Source organism: Tiliqua scincoides, chromosome 4 (assembly GCF_035046505.1).
Source record: "Tiliqua scincoides isolate rTilSci1 chromosome 4, rTilSci1.hap2, whole genome shotgun sequence".
Taxonomy (NCBI): domain Eukaryota; kingdom Metazoa; phylum Chordata; class Lepidosauria; order Squamata; family Scincidae; genus Tiliqua; species Tiliqua scincoides.
Genome location: NC_089824.1, coordinates 110,738,758 through 110,756,428, shown reverse-complemented (window position 1 = coordinate 110,756,428; position 17,671 = coordinate 110,738,758). Strand labels below are relative to the sequence as shown.

At 42.2% G+C, this 17,671-nt stretch overlaps 1 protein-coding gene across 1 annotated transcript in view; it reads left to right on the top strand.

Annotated features, from left to right (window-relative positions):
- ANKRD45 (ankyrin repeat domain 45) overlaps positions 1 to 17,671 on the top strand; it is a 34,348-nt gene that overhangs the window by 7,830 nt on the left and 8,847 nt on the right. Inside the window, exons 4-5 of the mRNA XM_066624998.1 lie at positions 10,429 to 10,523; positions 14,747 to 14,885. Coding sequence (XP_066481095.1) covers positions 10,429 to 10,523; positions 14,747 to 14,885 — 234 coding nt within the window. The remainder of the gene's footprint in view (positions 1 to 10,428; positions 10,524 to 14,746; positions 14,886 to 17,671) is intronic.

Here is a 17,671-nt window from a genome sequence, read left to right as displayed (position 1 = left end):
AATGGAAGAACAAGCCTTGCTGAGGGAGAATTGGCATGACTCCTATAAGGGTAAGTCTTGCATCTCGAACCTTTTAGAATTCTAAAACAGACTACTTTAGAAAGGTCAACAGGTATGTGGACACGGGAGAATCCATGGATATTATTTATCTAGATTTTCAGAAGGTGTTTGACAGGCCCAAATCCTAACTTTCCAGCACTGGCATAGCTATGCCAATGGGACATGTGCTGCATCCTGCAGTTGGGCAGCAGTCATAGAGGCCTCCTCAAAGTAAGGGAATGTTTGTTCCCTTACCTCAGAGCTGAATTGCCCTTATTTCTGTGCTAGAAAGTGGGTTAGGATTACGCCCACAGTCCCTCACCAAAGGCTGCTGAGAAAACTCCACAGTCGGAATAAGAGGGCAGGTCCTCTCGTGGATTAGGAACTGGTTTGAGGACCAGGAAACAGAGAGTAGGTGTCAACAGGCAATTTTCACAGTGGAGAGAGGTGAAAAGCAGTGTGCTCCAAGGTTCTGTCCTGGCACCAGTGCCTTTCAGTTTGTTCATAAATGGCATGGAGACAGGGATAAGCAGGGAGGTGGCCAAGTTTGCAGACAACACCAAACTTTTCTGGGTGGTGAAGAGCAGAAAGGATTGTGAAAAAGCTCCAGAAGGATCTCTCCAAACTGGGAGACTGGGCAGCAAAATGGCAGATGCATTTCTGTATAAATAAGTTTAAAGTAATGCACATTGGAGTTAAAAAGTTCAAATATAGGCTAATGGATTATGAGCTGTTTGGGACAATTCAGGAGAGATTTTGGGGTGCTTGTAGACAGCTAGATGAAAATGTCAACCCAATGTGCGGCAATGGTGAAGAAGGCTAATTCCATGCTTGGGACCATTGAAAAAGGAATTGAGAATAAAAAAGCTAATGTTATGATGCCATTATACAATCAATGGTAAGGCCACACCTGTAATATTGTGCACAGTTCTGGCCGCCACATCTCAAAAAGAATATAGTAGAAATAGAAAAGGTGCAAAAGAGCAACCAAAATGATTACTGAGCTATGGCACCTGCCTTATGAGGAAAGGCTACAGTGTTTGGGGCTCTTCAGTCTAGAAAAATGGTGTCTAGGAAAAACATGATTGAGACAAATAAAATTATGCAGGGGAAGGATAGGGGGATGTTATTTTCTCTCTCACATAATACCACAACCAGGGGACATTCACTAAAATTGAGTGTCAGGAGAGTTAGAACAGGCCAAAGAAAAGATTTCTTTACCCAGCATATAATTAGTCTGTGGAATTCCTTGCCACAAGATGTGGTGATGGTGCTGGCCTATATGCCTTTAAAAGGCAATTGGATAGATTTCTGGAAGAAAAGTCTATCACAGGTTACAAGCCATGATGAGTATGTGCAATCTCCTGGTTCTAGAAGTAGACTACTTTAGAAAGTCATGTGCAAGGGAGTAGCACCAGGATGCTGGTGTCTTGTTATCTTGTGTGCTTTCTGAGGGCCCAAGCCTACCTAACTTTCCAGACCTGGAGTAGCTGTGCCAATGGCGTGTGCGCTGCATCCTGTGATAGGAGGGTAGTTACAGAAGCCTCCACAAGATAAAGGAATGTTTGTTCCCTTGCCTCAGCGCTGCATTGCAGCTGCACTGGCACTAGAAAGTTGGATAGGATTGGGCTCTGAGGCATCTGGTGGGCCAACTGTGAGGTACAGGAAGCTGTACTAGATGGGCCTTTGGCCTGATCCAGCAGGGCTCTTCTTACGTTCTTATGACATTTGAGAGGTGTATACCTCTCACGATGACCCTGCCTGGAAATCGAGGGAAGAGCTTACCTCAACCATATATCCTCCATGAAAATCTATGCATTTGTTAAGAATTGGGACAGAGGAAAGCTCTCCCTTCCTTTTGAAAGGAGACACATGACAACAGGACTCACAACAGGCAACACACACACAACAGGATCATCTCATTAAACAAGATGTCCCATGTGTATTTTAGCACTACCAAAGACAGAACCCAATGAGATTTTTAAAATGGTGAGTATAACTTCCCTTGTCATGAATAGAGTTCAAAGATCCTGTGACTGAGAGCATGTGAAAGGAGAGGAGACCTAGTAGAATGGTCCGTCTTTGAAGAATGATAGATCTGGATAGTTTCTTGATTACTGTTATGGGATTTTTCTGCTGCCATGACTATCATATCCCTGTTCAGTCTCTGGTATGGAGAAATGACCTAAGTCAAGTGTTTCTCAACCAGTGGCACTCATACTATTGGTGGTGTCCGATGGTACCCACTGCACCCCCTGGCAGAGAGAACAGCAATGCAACATGACAAGCAGCAATAGCATGTGGTTTTCCCATGCTCATAAAGCCCTCCCGTCAGCCTTGAGCCTCTTACCTGTGTTTGTCACATTGTGTCAGGCCTCCCAATCCAGAAGTAACTGGCAATCACATTATTATGTTTGGTGGGACTTCCAATAGGTGGACCATGTAAAGTGGCACGTTGGAGGAAAAACATTGAGAAACACTGACCTAGGTGGTTAACACAAACATATTCTTCCAATGACGAGTGCCAAAGCCCCCTTGTTCTCCAGGGTGTTATTGCAATGAAGCAATTGAGAAGGGATCACTGTTGTGTTACAAAGAACAGTCCATTATAGCAGTGTTTCCCTGGTAGGGACCCAACAGTGAGTCATGAGCCAATTTTTGGCAGGTCATGAAAAGTTTCTGAAATAGTAAAAAAAATTTTTTTTTTGCAAGTACACTTGCCCGATTTGCAGAAGAAAAATGCAACAGCGGGCAATCTGAATGGAGAGACCGCTCTTGTGGCTGAAATGCTAACCTGTAGTATGTGGTAATCTTCATACCCCAAATTAAAATATCACATTTTCTGATTTTCTCTAGTAATTGGTGCCATAGATCAAATGTGAACCCAGTTTCAGTCTTTTGTCTGGCCTGGAAGTCCCTAACTGCACATACCGCTCTCCAGTTCAACCGTCTGGGTATCCTGGAATGACTGTAAAGCAGTGGTTCCAAAAAACGGTGGGTCAGGACCCACCAGTGGGTTGCGACTCAATTTTGGGTGGCTCATGAAACTCACAAGGCAGATTAAGCTATGTGCATAAATGGTTAAACAAATTGCTACTTGGGGAAGGGGAACACTGTTGTCCAGTCAGTATTATGGTCATGTTCTTTGGCATTCATAAATCAGGCAGCCATGGTCTGAGGGGAACACAATGCCACCAGAATGGTCCCAGTCTGATGAGAGTACAGGCCCCAATTATTATTAATACTTTAGTAATACTATTAATAAATAAAAATATTTTTCTATATCACTTTTTTTTGCCTAGTAAAGTTATGTGGGTCACAATAGATTGCCCTTTTAAAAAGTGGGTCCCAGCGCGTCAGCGTGGGGAGCCGCGCACCAACCTGTCTCCCCTCAGAGTGATGCAAAAGTGCTTTACGGCACTTTTGCTACACTCCTGGGCCGGTGCAAGGAACTTGTGTCAGCCCAAGAGTCTGTTAGGATTGGGCCCTAAGGTGGCTTGGAGTTGTAGTTGTTTGGTGGCAGAGGTGATAAATAAGGAAAGGTTGGTATTGTTACTTGAACAGGCTATCGTATCATCTTTCCTGAAAATGTCCTCCTTGATTCCTGTCACCATGGATAATTATCAGCTTGTGTCAGATCTATCATTTTTAGGAAAGATGATCAAGCAGGTTGTGGTTTCAGGTTTTCCTCAATCATATTGATTATCTTTTCTTGTCAATTTGGTTCCTGATCTACATGTTTGTGTGGTTTGGGGCAATGGTTTGGGGCAATGTGAAAATGCCACTCTGCCATGGGGGGCAATACACCCTCCGGGCTCTCTTCCCAGTGTGTGTATGCATTGCATCTTTTGATGGGGGTGCACTTCTCTTTCTCTTTGTTGGAAGTGTGCAGTACATCAGCATTAAAATGATAAAATGACATGTTATTATACCCATTCTCTCTTATGGCAACTGCAACAAGGGTTGCCAGCTGTGTCCACTAGGCATAAGATCTGAAGCAGTGGGCAGCAGCTGCAGAGGAAAGGGAGGGAGAGTAAGGAAAAAAGCAAATGTGTAGGCTAGATTTTGCATGATTACAGGGAAGTTCTTTTCCCTCCCTGAGTTCCTGCTGTTGTTTACACTGCTGAGTCCACATCAACCTGACTCTCCGCCATTTGGCTCCTTGTCCACTCATTACATTTCTTGGGATCGTATGTCAGTTGTCATACCCTTGCTTGTCTCCCTGTTAGCTTCTCTGGCCTTCCTTTTATCTTTGTTGTTCCAGTATCTTAGCTGGGCTGACTGGTTCCTGGGACCGAGTGATGCAATCACAGCCCCCATGCCTGTGCTGTCACCCCCTCCCCAATGCATGTGTAGCCCTGGCCCCAGAAATGGCTCCATTTGGAGCAGTATGGGGATGTGGGTGAGCAGGATGGCCAATTTTGTGGCCACACACCTTGGGTAGGAGCTGAAACCCCTCAGTAGAGATGGTGGGAAAACGCCACTCTGCCAAGGGGGGGGGGCATGCAGCTTCTAGGCCTGGCTTAGCTACGCCACTGTGTTTTTCTGGGCAGTGGCCACATCAAGACAACAATGGGAAAAGAGCATCCTTTGCGTCTTTTGCTGCTACAGAAGTGCTGCCTTGGTAATAAGACTAGATCTGAAATCTAGTAAGAGGAACTAGAATACAACTGCTAAAACAGTACTTAGATATCTGAGAAAAGAGTATCCTCCATTAGACAAATTGATTTTTTTATCTAGTTGTTCTGTATAACTGAAGTGCAGCTGGGTCAAATGGAAGAATCACAGCATTAATCCAATAATTTAACAGATCTGGGTGGAAAGACCATGGTTGTGTAAAATTGTGTAAAATTAACTGTAGAGTTCCATTTTACTGACTGCCTTCTTAAAGCAAACTCAACCTAATCACAGTATCTATCTCTGCTGGAAACCTCTTCCATGTAAAGCTCTTTTATGTCTGTTCTTTTTAGGACTGGAAGCCTAATATGCTAATATGTAGAGCCTCTTCTTTTCTGCTGATATTTTGCTTTCAGAAGGCAGTCAGTAAAATGGCATTCTACAGTTAAGCACCTGGAGGGTGTTGTTTTTAACTGCTGTTTCTGACTTTCTGTCTCGTAACATGTCCTGCCTAGGCTCATGACCCTGATGAAGTTCTGAAAAAGTTACAGAATGAAACATTGAACTTTTTAACAACATGCATCCACAACCATGGTCTTTTCACCTGGATATGTTAAATTGTTGGATTATTGCTGGCCATGAAAACTTACGAACATATAGTCACAGCGTTGTCTACCAAATACAGTCTTTAATTTTTGGTATTCTAAATGCAAATAACTTTGGCTAGAGTTTCAAAAACATTTAATAGCCCTTTATCATGTTCTTTCACCTCACACCATCCATAAGATTCTTCACAGAATCCATCTCAGACTTCTTTAGCAACCATTTCAGGCTTTCGTCATTTACTCTGCCATCCTGTTGACTTCAGGGCATCATTGCAAAAAGGAAGAGGTGAACATGGCAAGGAACAATCTGAGGTTTGAGCTGATTGCTAGACTTCATGCATTATGGTATCTTCACTGGAGCTATGTTTGTGGGGACAAACTGGAAAGAACTGTTCCTCATCAATGTTGTCAGCTTTCCTCTTCTTGTTTGATTTCTGATTCTTGACTTCTTTTTGGTGACGGGCCATGTGCTTCATGTACTTCATCATCTTGGTGGTGTTAACCACCAATCTGCACAGCATTTGGGCCGTGTTGTAGGTATATTCCTCATGTGTCTCAGTAGTAACTAAAATGTCAGTTGAGGAAGAGGGCTAAGAAAAATGGCAAAATTAGATAGTTTGCATCAGAAATAAGGAAAAATTAAGCAGGATTGACCTCTCTCTCTTTTTTTTTTCCACCCTGCTCCAGCCCTGCTCTTTTGTATTTTGAAAGATCTCAACATACAAAAGTTACGTGGATTTAACTGTCTTGGCACACAGAAGAAGTAAGGGAAAAATGCTTTCCCGGCTTAATTTCTTTAAGGTACAGGAGCAGGGTCAGTAGAAAGGGTGGCAACTTTGAGAAGTTAATATCTTGGAAATATATTTTCATGGCTGACTTAAGTTGCAATCCTATGCATGCTTTCCTAGGAGTAAGCCCCACTGAACTAAATGGAACTTACTTCTGAGTAGACATCCATTAGGATTGGGCTGTTAAGATGCGTAGGCTTTACAGACTGTCTGCCTTCTCTTGCACTATTTCCATTTCTCCTTTGCAGAACAGTATATGATTCAAATTTTGAATTTCTTCCCTCTCTTATTTATAATTAAGTTGTACCAGTGATGTCATTAGGGGCAGCAGCACCTAGGGTGAAGATGACATAATCACATCACATGACATCATCACATCTCTTCTGGGTTCTTCCGTCTTTAGAACTCTGGAGTGCTTGCCAGCAAATGCTTTAGTAAAGAGTCTCCAGCAAGTGTCTTCTAGTAAGCGATGTGGCCACATGTGCACTCTGGAGTTTTTAAAAAACAGAGTTTTAAAAAACAGAGTTTTTAAAACTCCAGAGTCTCCAGCAAGCAAGCAATACTCTGGAGTACTCTGGAATACATGCGTTGCCATGTCACTTGCTGGCAGACGCTTGTTGGAGACTCTTTACTAAAGCATCTGCTGGCAAGTGCTCCGGAGTTCTAAGTGTCTCCCAGCAAGCAATGCTGCCACTCATGCACAGAGTCTTGCTTGTTTGTTGAAGTCTCTTTTAAGACTCTGAAGCACACGTGTGGCCACAATGCAGCTATGTGGCACCCCCTTCTGGCCTGGTACCAAGGGCAGACCACCCCCTGCTTGCTACGCCACTGAGTTGCAGCCTAATACTTGTACAATATCACATTCTGATGATAACTTGCTTTCCAATTCTCCTGTTTCCATCTTCCTTAGACCTGACTCCTGGTTCTTAATTCCAGTCCTGATTCATGCCCAGTGACCACAGGTCATTTCTGGCTTTACCCAAAGGTTCTGCTATATACCTCTTGTAACCTGCCCCCTCCACACAGCTGTCATAGATTGCTATATTGGATTGGACTCTCTGGCCTAAAAGCATATAAACTGCAACTTGTCCTTGTACAAACCATACATTTTCACAGATTGATTACTACTCTATGTGTTGCCTTGGTACAGGAGGTCTGAGCTCAGTAATATTGTGTTTGCCACTTCATTGCTTTAAAACAGGTAGATATTCCTTTTTCAGTGTCTACTTTTCCAGAATGGATGCCTCTGTTGCACATATAGATCAAATGGTACCTGAGGGCCCAATCCTAGTCTTTGCGTGCTGGCTCACTGCTGGCACACACTGTTGCAAACATGCCATAAGGCACGTTTGCAGGCCCTAGCACGAGTTGTTTGCTGGTGCTAGCCCAACACTGGGCTAGCACCCATGGAACACCAGAGCTCCACCGCTTGGCGGTCATGCGGACAGCAGAGCAGCGGAGAGGTAGGTGGGGGCATGGGGGGAGGAGAGGAGGAGGCGTTTTGGGGCAGAGGAGGCAGAGGGAGGGTGGGGAGGGTGGGGGAGAGGGCAGGAAGGAGGCGTGCCATGGGAGGGAGCAGGGCGGGAGGGAGGTGAGACCCAGAGCCTCTGTGTCAGGCTGGTCGCCTGACATGGTTAGCTCTGAATTCTATGCCGATCTTTGGGTTGACGTAGAATTGAGTAGCCCCATTGTGGGACTACTCAGTTTACCCGGGGAAGGAGATGAAAGTCCTCTTCTCTCAAGGAGGAGGCAGCAACTGCCTGGAGCGCACAGGATGCAGCAGCAGCCATTTTTGGCGCCACTGCAGCCCTGCACAGCTCAGGATTGGGCTGTGAGTCTGTTGTTTTAAATCAGGCTACATGTTTCATTCAAATAAGGCACAACATTAGTTTGTTGTGCTCAGAGTTCAAGGTTCAGTTGGATGTAATGAAGCTGTATGTGGGATTTTTTCTAAAATATTTTTGGTGCAAAATATACACAGAACTCATGTACACTACACACTGTATCTGTTTTTATAGTATCTCGTCTCAGAAAACCATAGTACCTAAAGTCCTACGAGAGCTGGCATAATTCTGAGCATCTCACCAAACTATAATCCCTCAGGATTTTTTTTAATTTCTGAGCCCCACCTTAAATGTATTCACAAATGTTGAGGGATCTTCTTCCCTTGTCACACCTTCACCTCATGATGTAGCATGGCAAGTCAGAAAAATATGACAAATTTTCTTTCATCTCCCTTATCAGAGCAGGAAACCAATAACAGATTAACTGGAAAATTGAATTCTCTGAACTCATGGTCTGTATTTTTTTTTCTTCCCATGAGTGGCTTTTGGAATTGAGCTAAGAAATTTTAAGCCAGTGGTCTGAGAGTGGATGTCTCATCCTCCCCTATACAACTGGTATCTGAATCTTACCTTTATGTCTTTTGTCTTTTTCAGTTTGGGTAGAAGATACTGTAGAGATAAAACTAAAAATAGAAAAAGTGCCAACTTGCAGCTAACATACAAAATTTCTAGGCACCCTTTGGATAGTGTCAGCCCAGAAAAAGTGTGGCATATTTTGCAAATTGAGTCATGAAGGCAGTTAGATGAGTCCTTAGATGACCCAGTCAGTTCTGCTAGGTCCTCTTGAGTCATGTCCCAGAGAACGCCTGTCCATCCTGGTCGATCACAAAAACCAAGAACACCTTGTAATAAGAGGACAGTCCACAAGAGAGAAGCCCAGCCAGGGCCCTGGTGAATCATTGCTGTGCTGAATTTTCAGTTAGAAACGTGTCCCATTAATTGATGTTCTTTGAGCAGGAATTGCAGCAAATGGCATTTGAAGTGCCTGTTGACTGTCACCACCATATTCTGATCAAATAAATCTCTCCATCGTGATTAAGCTCCCAGCCCCATGGCTAAGAAACTTGAATGTAAGCAGTATCATCAGTCCATCATCCAAAGGAAGATTCAGTGATGTCATAAAGGGGGTGGTGTCAAGATCTGTATGAGAAAGCTTCTGTGATATCAGAGATCAAGGTTTTCCTTAGCAAAATGTAATGTAGTAGCTCAGGGCAAAGGATGGAGAATTTCTAAAACTGGGAAAACCCACCTGTGCTTAAAAATGAACTTTTCATTTGTCAGGTGAGATAATGTATGATAAACAAGCATTTTTTACTACATGGATTTGTGCTTGCTGGTGAATGAATGCCATTGTAGAAGGAGGGGCACTGTGCAGCTATTATAGATATTATTTATAGAGAGACCCTTGGGCTAGGAATCATGCAGATCCCAACATATTCAAAACAACAGCAACAAATGTCATCACTTGTGATTATGTAAACTTTGTGCCATTTTATTTCAAATTATAACCCTATATGTCATGTGAGTTATGTATATGTGAGTTAATGTATACTGTATAAAGCCTTCAGTATTTATGGATAAGGTTTCTCCTTATTCAGATCAGATTCTTTATCACTTTAAATTAAGACATCTGCACCAACTGTGCCTTTAAGGAACTTTGGATTGAACAGTGACAGGTAGACATGTTGCAACAAAAATAGTTGATGAAAAAATCAGGCTGCAACACTTGTGCAGGGGGCCAGTCCCTAGCCCCTTTTTGTGCCAGCCACAAAATTTCTTTCTCCAATAAAAACATGTTAAAATCTTGTGCCTGCAGTGCTGCCCACCCACTTGCCTGCTCCTCCCCAGGCGGCTAGGAGGAGGGAGGGAACTGAGCTGAGCCATGGAATTCCCACCCTTCCTTTACCTCTCTAGCTTTGGGCTGCCCTGGGTGTAGCTTCTCTGCCCAAGCCCTGTGTAAAATAATCCAAAGCAGTGAAATGTGCTAGGAGCCCAGTATGCTCTGCTTGTCTGAGTTATTTTAAGCAGGATTCTGGTGGAGCGAGGAAGGTGTGCCCAGGGCAGCCAAAACTGGAACTGAGGGTAAGGGAAAGGGGCTGGGAACAGGATTGGGCTTCTGTCTCTCCATCTCCTGGCCCACTTGACTGCTTTCTTAAGTAGCCGGGGAAAGGGGAGATGGAAGTGGCTGCAGCATGGTTGGTTGGGTTTTTTTCAAGCGAACAAGTCAGAGTGCAGACTGGAGCATATCCATTTGCAGACCAGAGTGGGAGGCAGGAAGACAGGGTGTACCACTTGCCTTCTTGTTGCCCTCCAGCCTGTTGTTCAATATGAGGCCTTCAGGCCATGACATCAGTGGGCCAGTTTTGAATGGACACCTTGAGCTGCATTGACTACCTAGAGACTGGAACTTACGGGCAGGAACTAGCTTGTAGTCTAATCCTCTTTTGTTAGGATTTACTGTTTCCTGTTATACTAATACTTTTCCAGTTTTTAGAAACTTTTTTTCTGTCTCTTTACCTCTTTCTCTCCTTTCAGAAGCAAAACAGAATTTACGAATGCTGATCACCCAAATCCAGGCAACGATAACAGATCCTGAAAAGGTTCAGGGAAGACTTAATAAAGAAGATAAGGTACAATACAGAAATCACCACGGTATTTAATGGCTTCTTTCTGTATAGAGCTGAACTGAACTAACATTAGTGTCCAGTGGGATGCCTGATGTGGACATTAAAAAGTTTTGCATAATGCCAAGAATTATGGCATCAAAAGCTTTGAAGTTGCTAATGGTGCTCGAACGTCAAACTAGTTCCTCTTCAGCAGTGAGCTAGGGGCTCATTTTTTAAAAGAATGTTAAATGAAAGGAAAGAAGCAACTTCTTCTGAAATTGATCATTAATGAACACTGTGCCTTGCTCTAGCAAGGATAGAGGCCAAAACTTCTCTTCTCATTTATTTGAAATATTAAATCCTTATATCCCTATCAAGCTGCATTCAAGGCAGCTTACGGCACAAGCCTAACTAATTTTCTAGCACTGAGTTAGGGGCAATGCAACTCTGAGGTAAGGGAACAAACATTCCCTTACCTTGAGGAGGCCTCCATGACTGCCCCCCAACTGCAGGATGCAGCACATGCCCTACTGGCACAGCTATGCCAGTGCTAGAAATTTTTTTAGGATTGCACCCTTACATTATTTAATTTTTTCTATGTAGTAATAGTAGTAGTCCTGTCCCTAAGGGGCTCACAATAAAAAAAAAATCACTCTTAAAGATTGAGAAGCAGCTGGAGGTGAGAATGGTGGATCATCAGCTGCTACTTTATTTTTTCCTGAAGTGTGTGTCAGAAATGTGTGGCTATCCACACCTTCACAGTGTAATAGTATTCATGACTACATTTATATTTCATCCTTTCACAGCTCAGGGAAGTGTACATGGCTTCCCACCTGGCCCATTCATCTTCACAATAACTTTGTAAGGTAGGCTAGACTGAGAGAGTGTGACTTGCCCAGGTTCAGCCTGTGAGTTTCATGGTTGAGTGGGAATTTGGACCCAGGTTTCCCCAGTCCTTGTCTGACATTCCAAACCACTACACCACATTGGCAATCAATACTTAGCATTCATGTAGTTCCATATATACTTGCATATAAGTAAAAAAATTTAAGCCTAAAAATCAACCCTCAAAACTTGCTTGATGTCTAAGGGCACAATCCTAACCCCTTATGTCAGTGCTTTCCAGCACTGACATAAGGGCAATGCAGCTCTGAGGTAAGGGAACAAGCATTCCCTTACTTTGAGGAGACCTCCGTGAGTGACACCCAACTGCAGGATGCAGCACATGTCCCATGGGCACCGCTATGCTAGTGCTGGAAAGCACTGACATAAGGGGTTAGGATTGCGCCCTTAATGGGTTAACACCCATTTCCTACTACAGATGTGTTTGCGCAACAAATAAGTTGCATTTCTACAACAGTTTCAGGGAACCTCCAATCACACAAATAGGGTCAAAAAAGTAACATAATAAGGTACATTTTCATTCATTAACTTTATTAATATTAGTCTTCATTTAACACAGACACTATTACAAATTGGCACTTAACACCCATAGCAGTGGTACTATGAGTGTTAAGTGCCAATTTGTAATAGTGTCTGTACACATTATGATTTCACTTTTTTGCTACAGTAAATTGGACTGTAGATAACAATTACCAGTAAGTTGTTTAATGAGCAAGAATGACCACCAGCTTTTCCAGGATCTGGCCCTGGGTAATAATTCAAAGTATTTTATAAATCCTTAAGTTTTACACTCGTCTTACCTACGGGCCATAGCAAATTCCATGATTTTGGGCTCAAAACTTGCCTTCAACTTATAAGCAAGATCAACTTATATGTGAGTATATACGATACTTTTATTTTCACTATTCCTTACAGCATCTCTGTTAAATGGGCATCACACTACGCTGTGTTTTGGGTTAACTATAATTCAGAAGCAGTGGTTTGAGCTTTCAAATCTGTAAAGGGCGTATAAGCTTGTCTGTTCCATATTTTCCATATTCTCAGCAGTTAACTTCATAATTTTATTCCCTTCTCTCTGTGGAGGTGGCTCCAACTAGTTTGTCAGTTCAGAGATCACATGCTGCAGTTAGCATGAATCATGTTTTGCAAACATACAGGGTGAGCCTCATTATTCATGTGGGTTCCAAGAAGTCATGTGGATGGCGAAAAACACACTAAAGCAAATCAATTTAAAAAACAAACTCTCCTTGCTCTGGTGATTTAAAAACAGCCTTGCTGACCTTTGTGATGTAAGATAAGAGTCATTAAGAAGACACCATCAATCAGTCCTCCTCCAAGTGCTTCACTCAGCCCCTCCCTTCACCAATGCAAAGTGATCACCTTTCTTTCACATGCTCAGGGGGAAGGGAGGGGTCGCCTGGAGAGAGAAGGATTGATAGATTATCAGCCAGCTGCCCTCTCTCTCTCATTAAGGAGGCTATTGTTAAAGGACTGCTCAGTTTTTTAAACTGATTTTAAAGGGATGCATTTTTCCCCTTCTCCCAGGGATCAGCACATTCCTTCTCATTTGCAGTGGCCATTCGTGTTGAATCAAATCCATATATAAAAAATATGTGTATAACTAAGCTGGACCTATACTTTAAACTGTGGTTTCTGATTCTGTTTTTCTAGCTGATTACAAACCATATCAATTGTCAATTTTGACATAATGTCAAACCGATTACAGACAGTTTCCTTAACTGTGTCTAACTGCACAATCCTATACATGTCTATTTAGAAGTAAGTCCCACTGAATTCAATAGAACTTACTCTCAGGTAAGTGTGCATCGGACTGCAGCTTTAATATAGGTTTTAATTTCAGATGGTGTTAGAAGTCCATAGGTGGGGTGACGTGTAAATTTGGGGTGAAATGTAAATGGGGAATTTACAAAACTAATGTTTGTAGTGAGTACATTCACACCAGCTCTCAATGTACAATTCCAGTGACCATAGTTCCAAAACAGATATAAGAGAATGGGAAACAACCAGATGTACAGAGAAGGGACCAAAAGTAAGATTGTACCAAAGGCCAGGATTGTTCTGTTTAGAAAAAATTTAAGCAAAATGGCACAGGAGAGAAGAGATCAGATGAGAAGCCATGGTTTTCTGCTATGAGAATGAATTGCTGCAGGCTTGTGTGCTCCCCTCTTCCTGTTGCATACAAGAGCAGGAGGAGAGTGAAAACTTCTGCTTTCACCTTTGATGAAACCATTTTCCTGTTATGTATGAACTCACAGTACTATGGCTTATTGAAAGATAATAGTTTCTTTCTTAGTTGCGGTTTGAGGGAAACAGAGAAGCTATTGTTGGGTGATTTCATCAAGAACTGTTCTGTTTTGATGGTCCATCCTCAGTTGGAGAAGAGCACTTTGTATTATTTTGCACCCTGAGGAGAGTGCAGCAGGGGACTCCTTGATTGCTCTGGAGGCCTGTGCCTCAATTATCATGTACCTCCTGATGGAATTTGGTGAGGAATCAGAGGTTGGCTTGTGTCAATAGCTGCAATTACTAATGATCATGTTTACTTCAAAGTCAGAAGCCTCCCAAGATGTGGCCATGTTTACAGGTTTAAATCTGCTAAGCATGATGCAGCTAGTCACATGATTTATCAAAAAAACAAGTCGGGGGGAGGGCTGCTCTGATGAATCAAAGACTGATCTGTTCCCTGACTCTAATGGAACTTACTTCTGAGTAGACATGCATAGGCTTGAGCTGTGCATCTCCTAGTACAGGAGACAAATCAGCTTCCTAGCCAAACCCTTATCAGCTCTGATATATTTTCATGGTCTATTTTTGTTTTCCTCACCAGCTGCTGGAAAAAATTACTTTCATTAAATTAATAAAGCCAAGGAGGATGGGAGAAATGACTAGTTGGATTGGGGTCCACAGGGGTGTGTGTGTGTATAATATTGGTCAGACTGGGCGTTCACCAAGTTCATTTGATAAAACAATTCTATTGGTATGCTTACAAAGTTAAAAAAATGAGTCTTCCTGGACCAGACAACATCTACCTACTCCAGCATCCTGTGTCCAACAGTGATCAGCAGCTGATCATTTATAAAGCATGTATATTGCTGTGTATTAATATTTTTAAGACCTACATTTAATTAATGATATGATTCTGGCCACTTCCTGTTTAATGATGTCACTTCCAGCCCTCAGGAACATGATAGGGAGTCATGGCCAACAGCCAAGGGGGTCAAGGGACCCATTGGCCAGAAAAGTTTGAGTACCACTGGCATAGTGAATTAATGCAGCTCACTCTGTGCATACTTTGATGGACTCCCCTCTTGTTCTCTCTGCAGAATACCTCTCTCAAGGCCTGCCAGGCCAAGTCAGATTGGCTTGAAAATGCTAAGGAACCTACCATGCAAGACTTCCTAGATCAGAAGCAGCAGCTAGAGGATATCATGCTTCCCATCTTCACAAAGCTGGCTGCACCTCGTGAGTACCAGACACCTCCTGCTGGGTAGAAGTTAGTTTCTCACTGTTTTCATTTCTTTTCTTCCTTTTTATATATCCAAGGAATTTCAATCCAAGTAGAGAACTTCAGAGCCTATTACAATGAAGTTGCTTAAAGACACAAGTGTTTCTAACCCTATAGCAGAACTTGAAAATATGGGTTTTGCCGTGGGTAGTGGTAAATATTGAAGTACAGGCATTCATCATGATACTGTCTTTCATAACCACTGCCGACAAAAAACAACTTTACACTTAGAATGTTTTCTTCTCCTGACACTTATGCCTACTTTGAAGTTTATTATACTTAATTTAAAGATCTAGCTCAATGTTTTTCAACCAGTGGCACGGTTACCATCAGTGATACTTAAGGTAGTGGTACTTAAGGTGGTACTCACAAGAACCCCAGACACCCACAGTCTGGCAGTGAAACCAGCAATGCGATGTGACAGACAGCAAGGCTCAGCTAATTGGGCACTTTTTGCATGCTCAAAAAAGCATTTCTGTCTGCCCTGAATCTCTTACTGGTGGTTGTAGTATTGCATCTGGCCCCCCCCCCCCAACCTGGAAATAACTGACGACGACATCGTTGCTGGTTATTTCCGGTGGTATTTCCAGTACGTGGACCATGCGAAGTGGAACAGTGGGGGACAAACATTGAGAAATGCTGATCTAGCTCATTTCACAGAAAATTCTTGGAGTGATTGAAATAGTTTAAATATATACAAATTAAAAAACAGAACTAAAAAATATCCAAAATAAGAAATCTGTGAAAGTGGTAGCCTAGGTGTATTTACTCAGAAGCAAATCCCACTGGGATTTACTCCCAGGCAAGTTTGCCTAAGATGGTAGCCTTACTATAACATGAGCTACATACTGTCTCTCAGGTAGCCCTTGGGAAATATGTTGAAAACACATTAACATATAACCCTAGTCAAATTTCTCAAGTTTGCTGAGTCTGATGCTGCTTCTTGGCTGAAATTCTGAAAATGTTTCAAAGGCAGCACTATTGTAGAAATTCCAGAGCTCCATTCACCAGCTCCCAACTGCACTCTTGGGTTTATGTCCAGATTTCCTCATTTGCATGCACACGCACCCCTCCAGCTGCTCTTAAAACCAGAATGCATGCCAAATAAAAAATAAAAAATAATTAAAACACACATTTAACTGCATCATTGATTTGTCAAAGTATACATTATTTTCTGCTTTAGTATAATCTTCTCTGCAAAACTTCAAATGTTACAGCCGAATAATTACTACACACTCTTGCAAAGTTATTCCTTTTCCTCTATAGAGTATATAATACAAAAATAAACTATAATGGAGACTAATCTGAAGATAGCTTTGTCTTTTAAAACTTCTCCACCATTTGTCTTAGCAAGTCAGTTTAAAAATGGACCAATTTATTATATCATTAATATCATGCTGCAAGTTGGAATTCTAAAAAATTTACCACTGATGCTTCCATCCTAAGCCCACATACTAGAGAGTAAGTCCTACTGAAGTTAATGAGACTTGCAGCACAATTCTGTGCATATTCATAAGTAAGAGGCTATCTCAAAGGATTCATTGGATCTTTTCTGTTCTTCCATGTTCCTGTGATTTCAAAAGATTAAACTGTATCAAGGTATCCACCAATAGTCTCATATGTTAACTGAAAGGCGCAGAGTCAGAACAATTTTAGTTTTCTACATGGTTACTACCCCCTGTGTAACCTTACACAATCCTTTCCATTGTAAAGGAGTTGTTTTTAACATTCCAGCAGTAAGTGTACATTTTGTATTTACGTGAACACACATAACTGTAGCTAAGTGTTTAATGTGAGGGAAGGACCTTCTGCCACTTGTTCTAAGTCTACCCTCACCTTTCTAGGTTCATATTGGCCAAACCACTTTGATCCACCTTCCCACTCATTGCTAATTGGAATATTTTAAATAGTAGGTGATCTTTTCTTACCAGAACAGGAGATAAAATGCATAATTCTGGCATAATTCATTTTATCCATATCAACAAGCAGCTAGAATAATCACACAAGAGTTTCCTTTCTTGGAAGGGCCAGAAACAATCTGGCTATAATAAGACCAATGATAACAGATACAAAGTTCAGCTTGCAAAATTTTTAGTAATCACATTTTTAAAAAGCTCATTCTTTGCACAGTAAGTTATTTTCCCACAGGTCTAACATGTTCACTGGAAAGTAATGTTTGTGTAGGAGTTATCTTGTAGCATCACCAAGAGGTTACAAATGCTTCCCAGCTTCTAAACTAATGCAACAGTGATTGCTACAAAGCAAGGTTTAAATTCTCCAGCGTTAAGTTAGGGCACAATCCCAACCTGTAGTGGCCTAATCCACAGTGGCCTGCGCTGTACCCAGTGCAGGTTAGGTGCAGGCTGGAGATCACCTTGGGGTAAGGGTTGGTTTTCTTAGTCCACAGATCCAGTTGTTTAATTTCCAGTATTATGTAGAAATTAGCATGCAGTGTGGTTTGATAAGACCTGAGTGACTGGCAGATAATTTAGTTCACAACTGTTTTGGCCTTAATCACAGACAGTGATCAGCTCAGACTTCAAAAACAAAAAAAAATTAAGCAACTACAGGGGCTCCGATCTTGATCAGCACTGTCTCTTCTGCCCCCCTGTCATTTAATCAAAATGCCTCATCAGCAGAAAAATGCAGGTGCCTGTATTTTCCATTACAAGGCTCATGGGAAAAGACTCTTGATCAGGGAAAATGGCACGGAGAGAGGTACCCAGGAAGCAAGGGGGGGAAG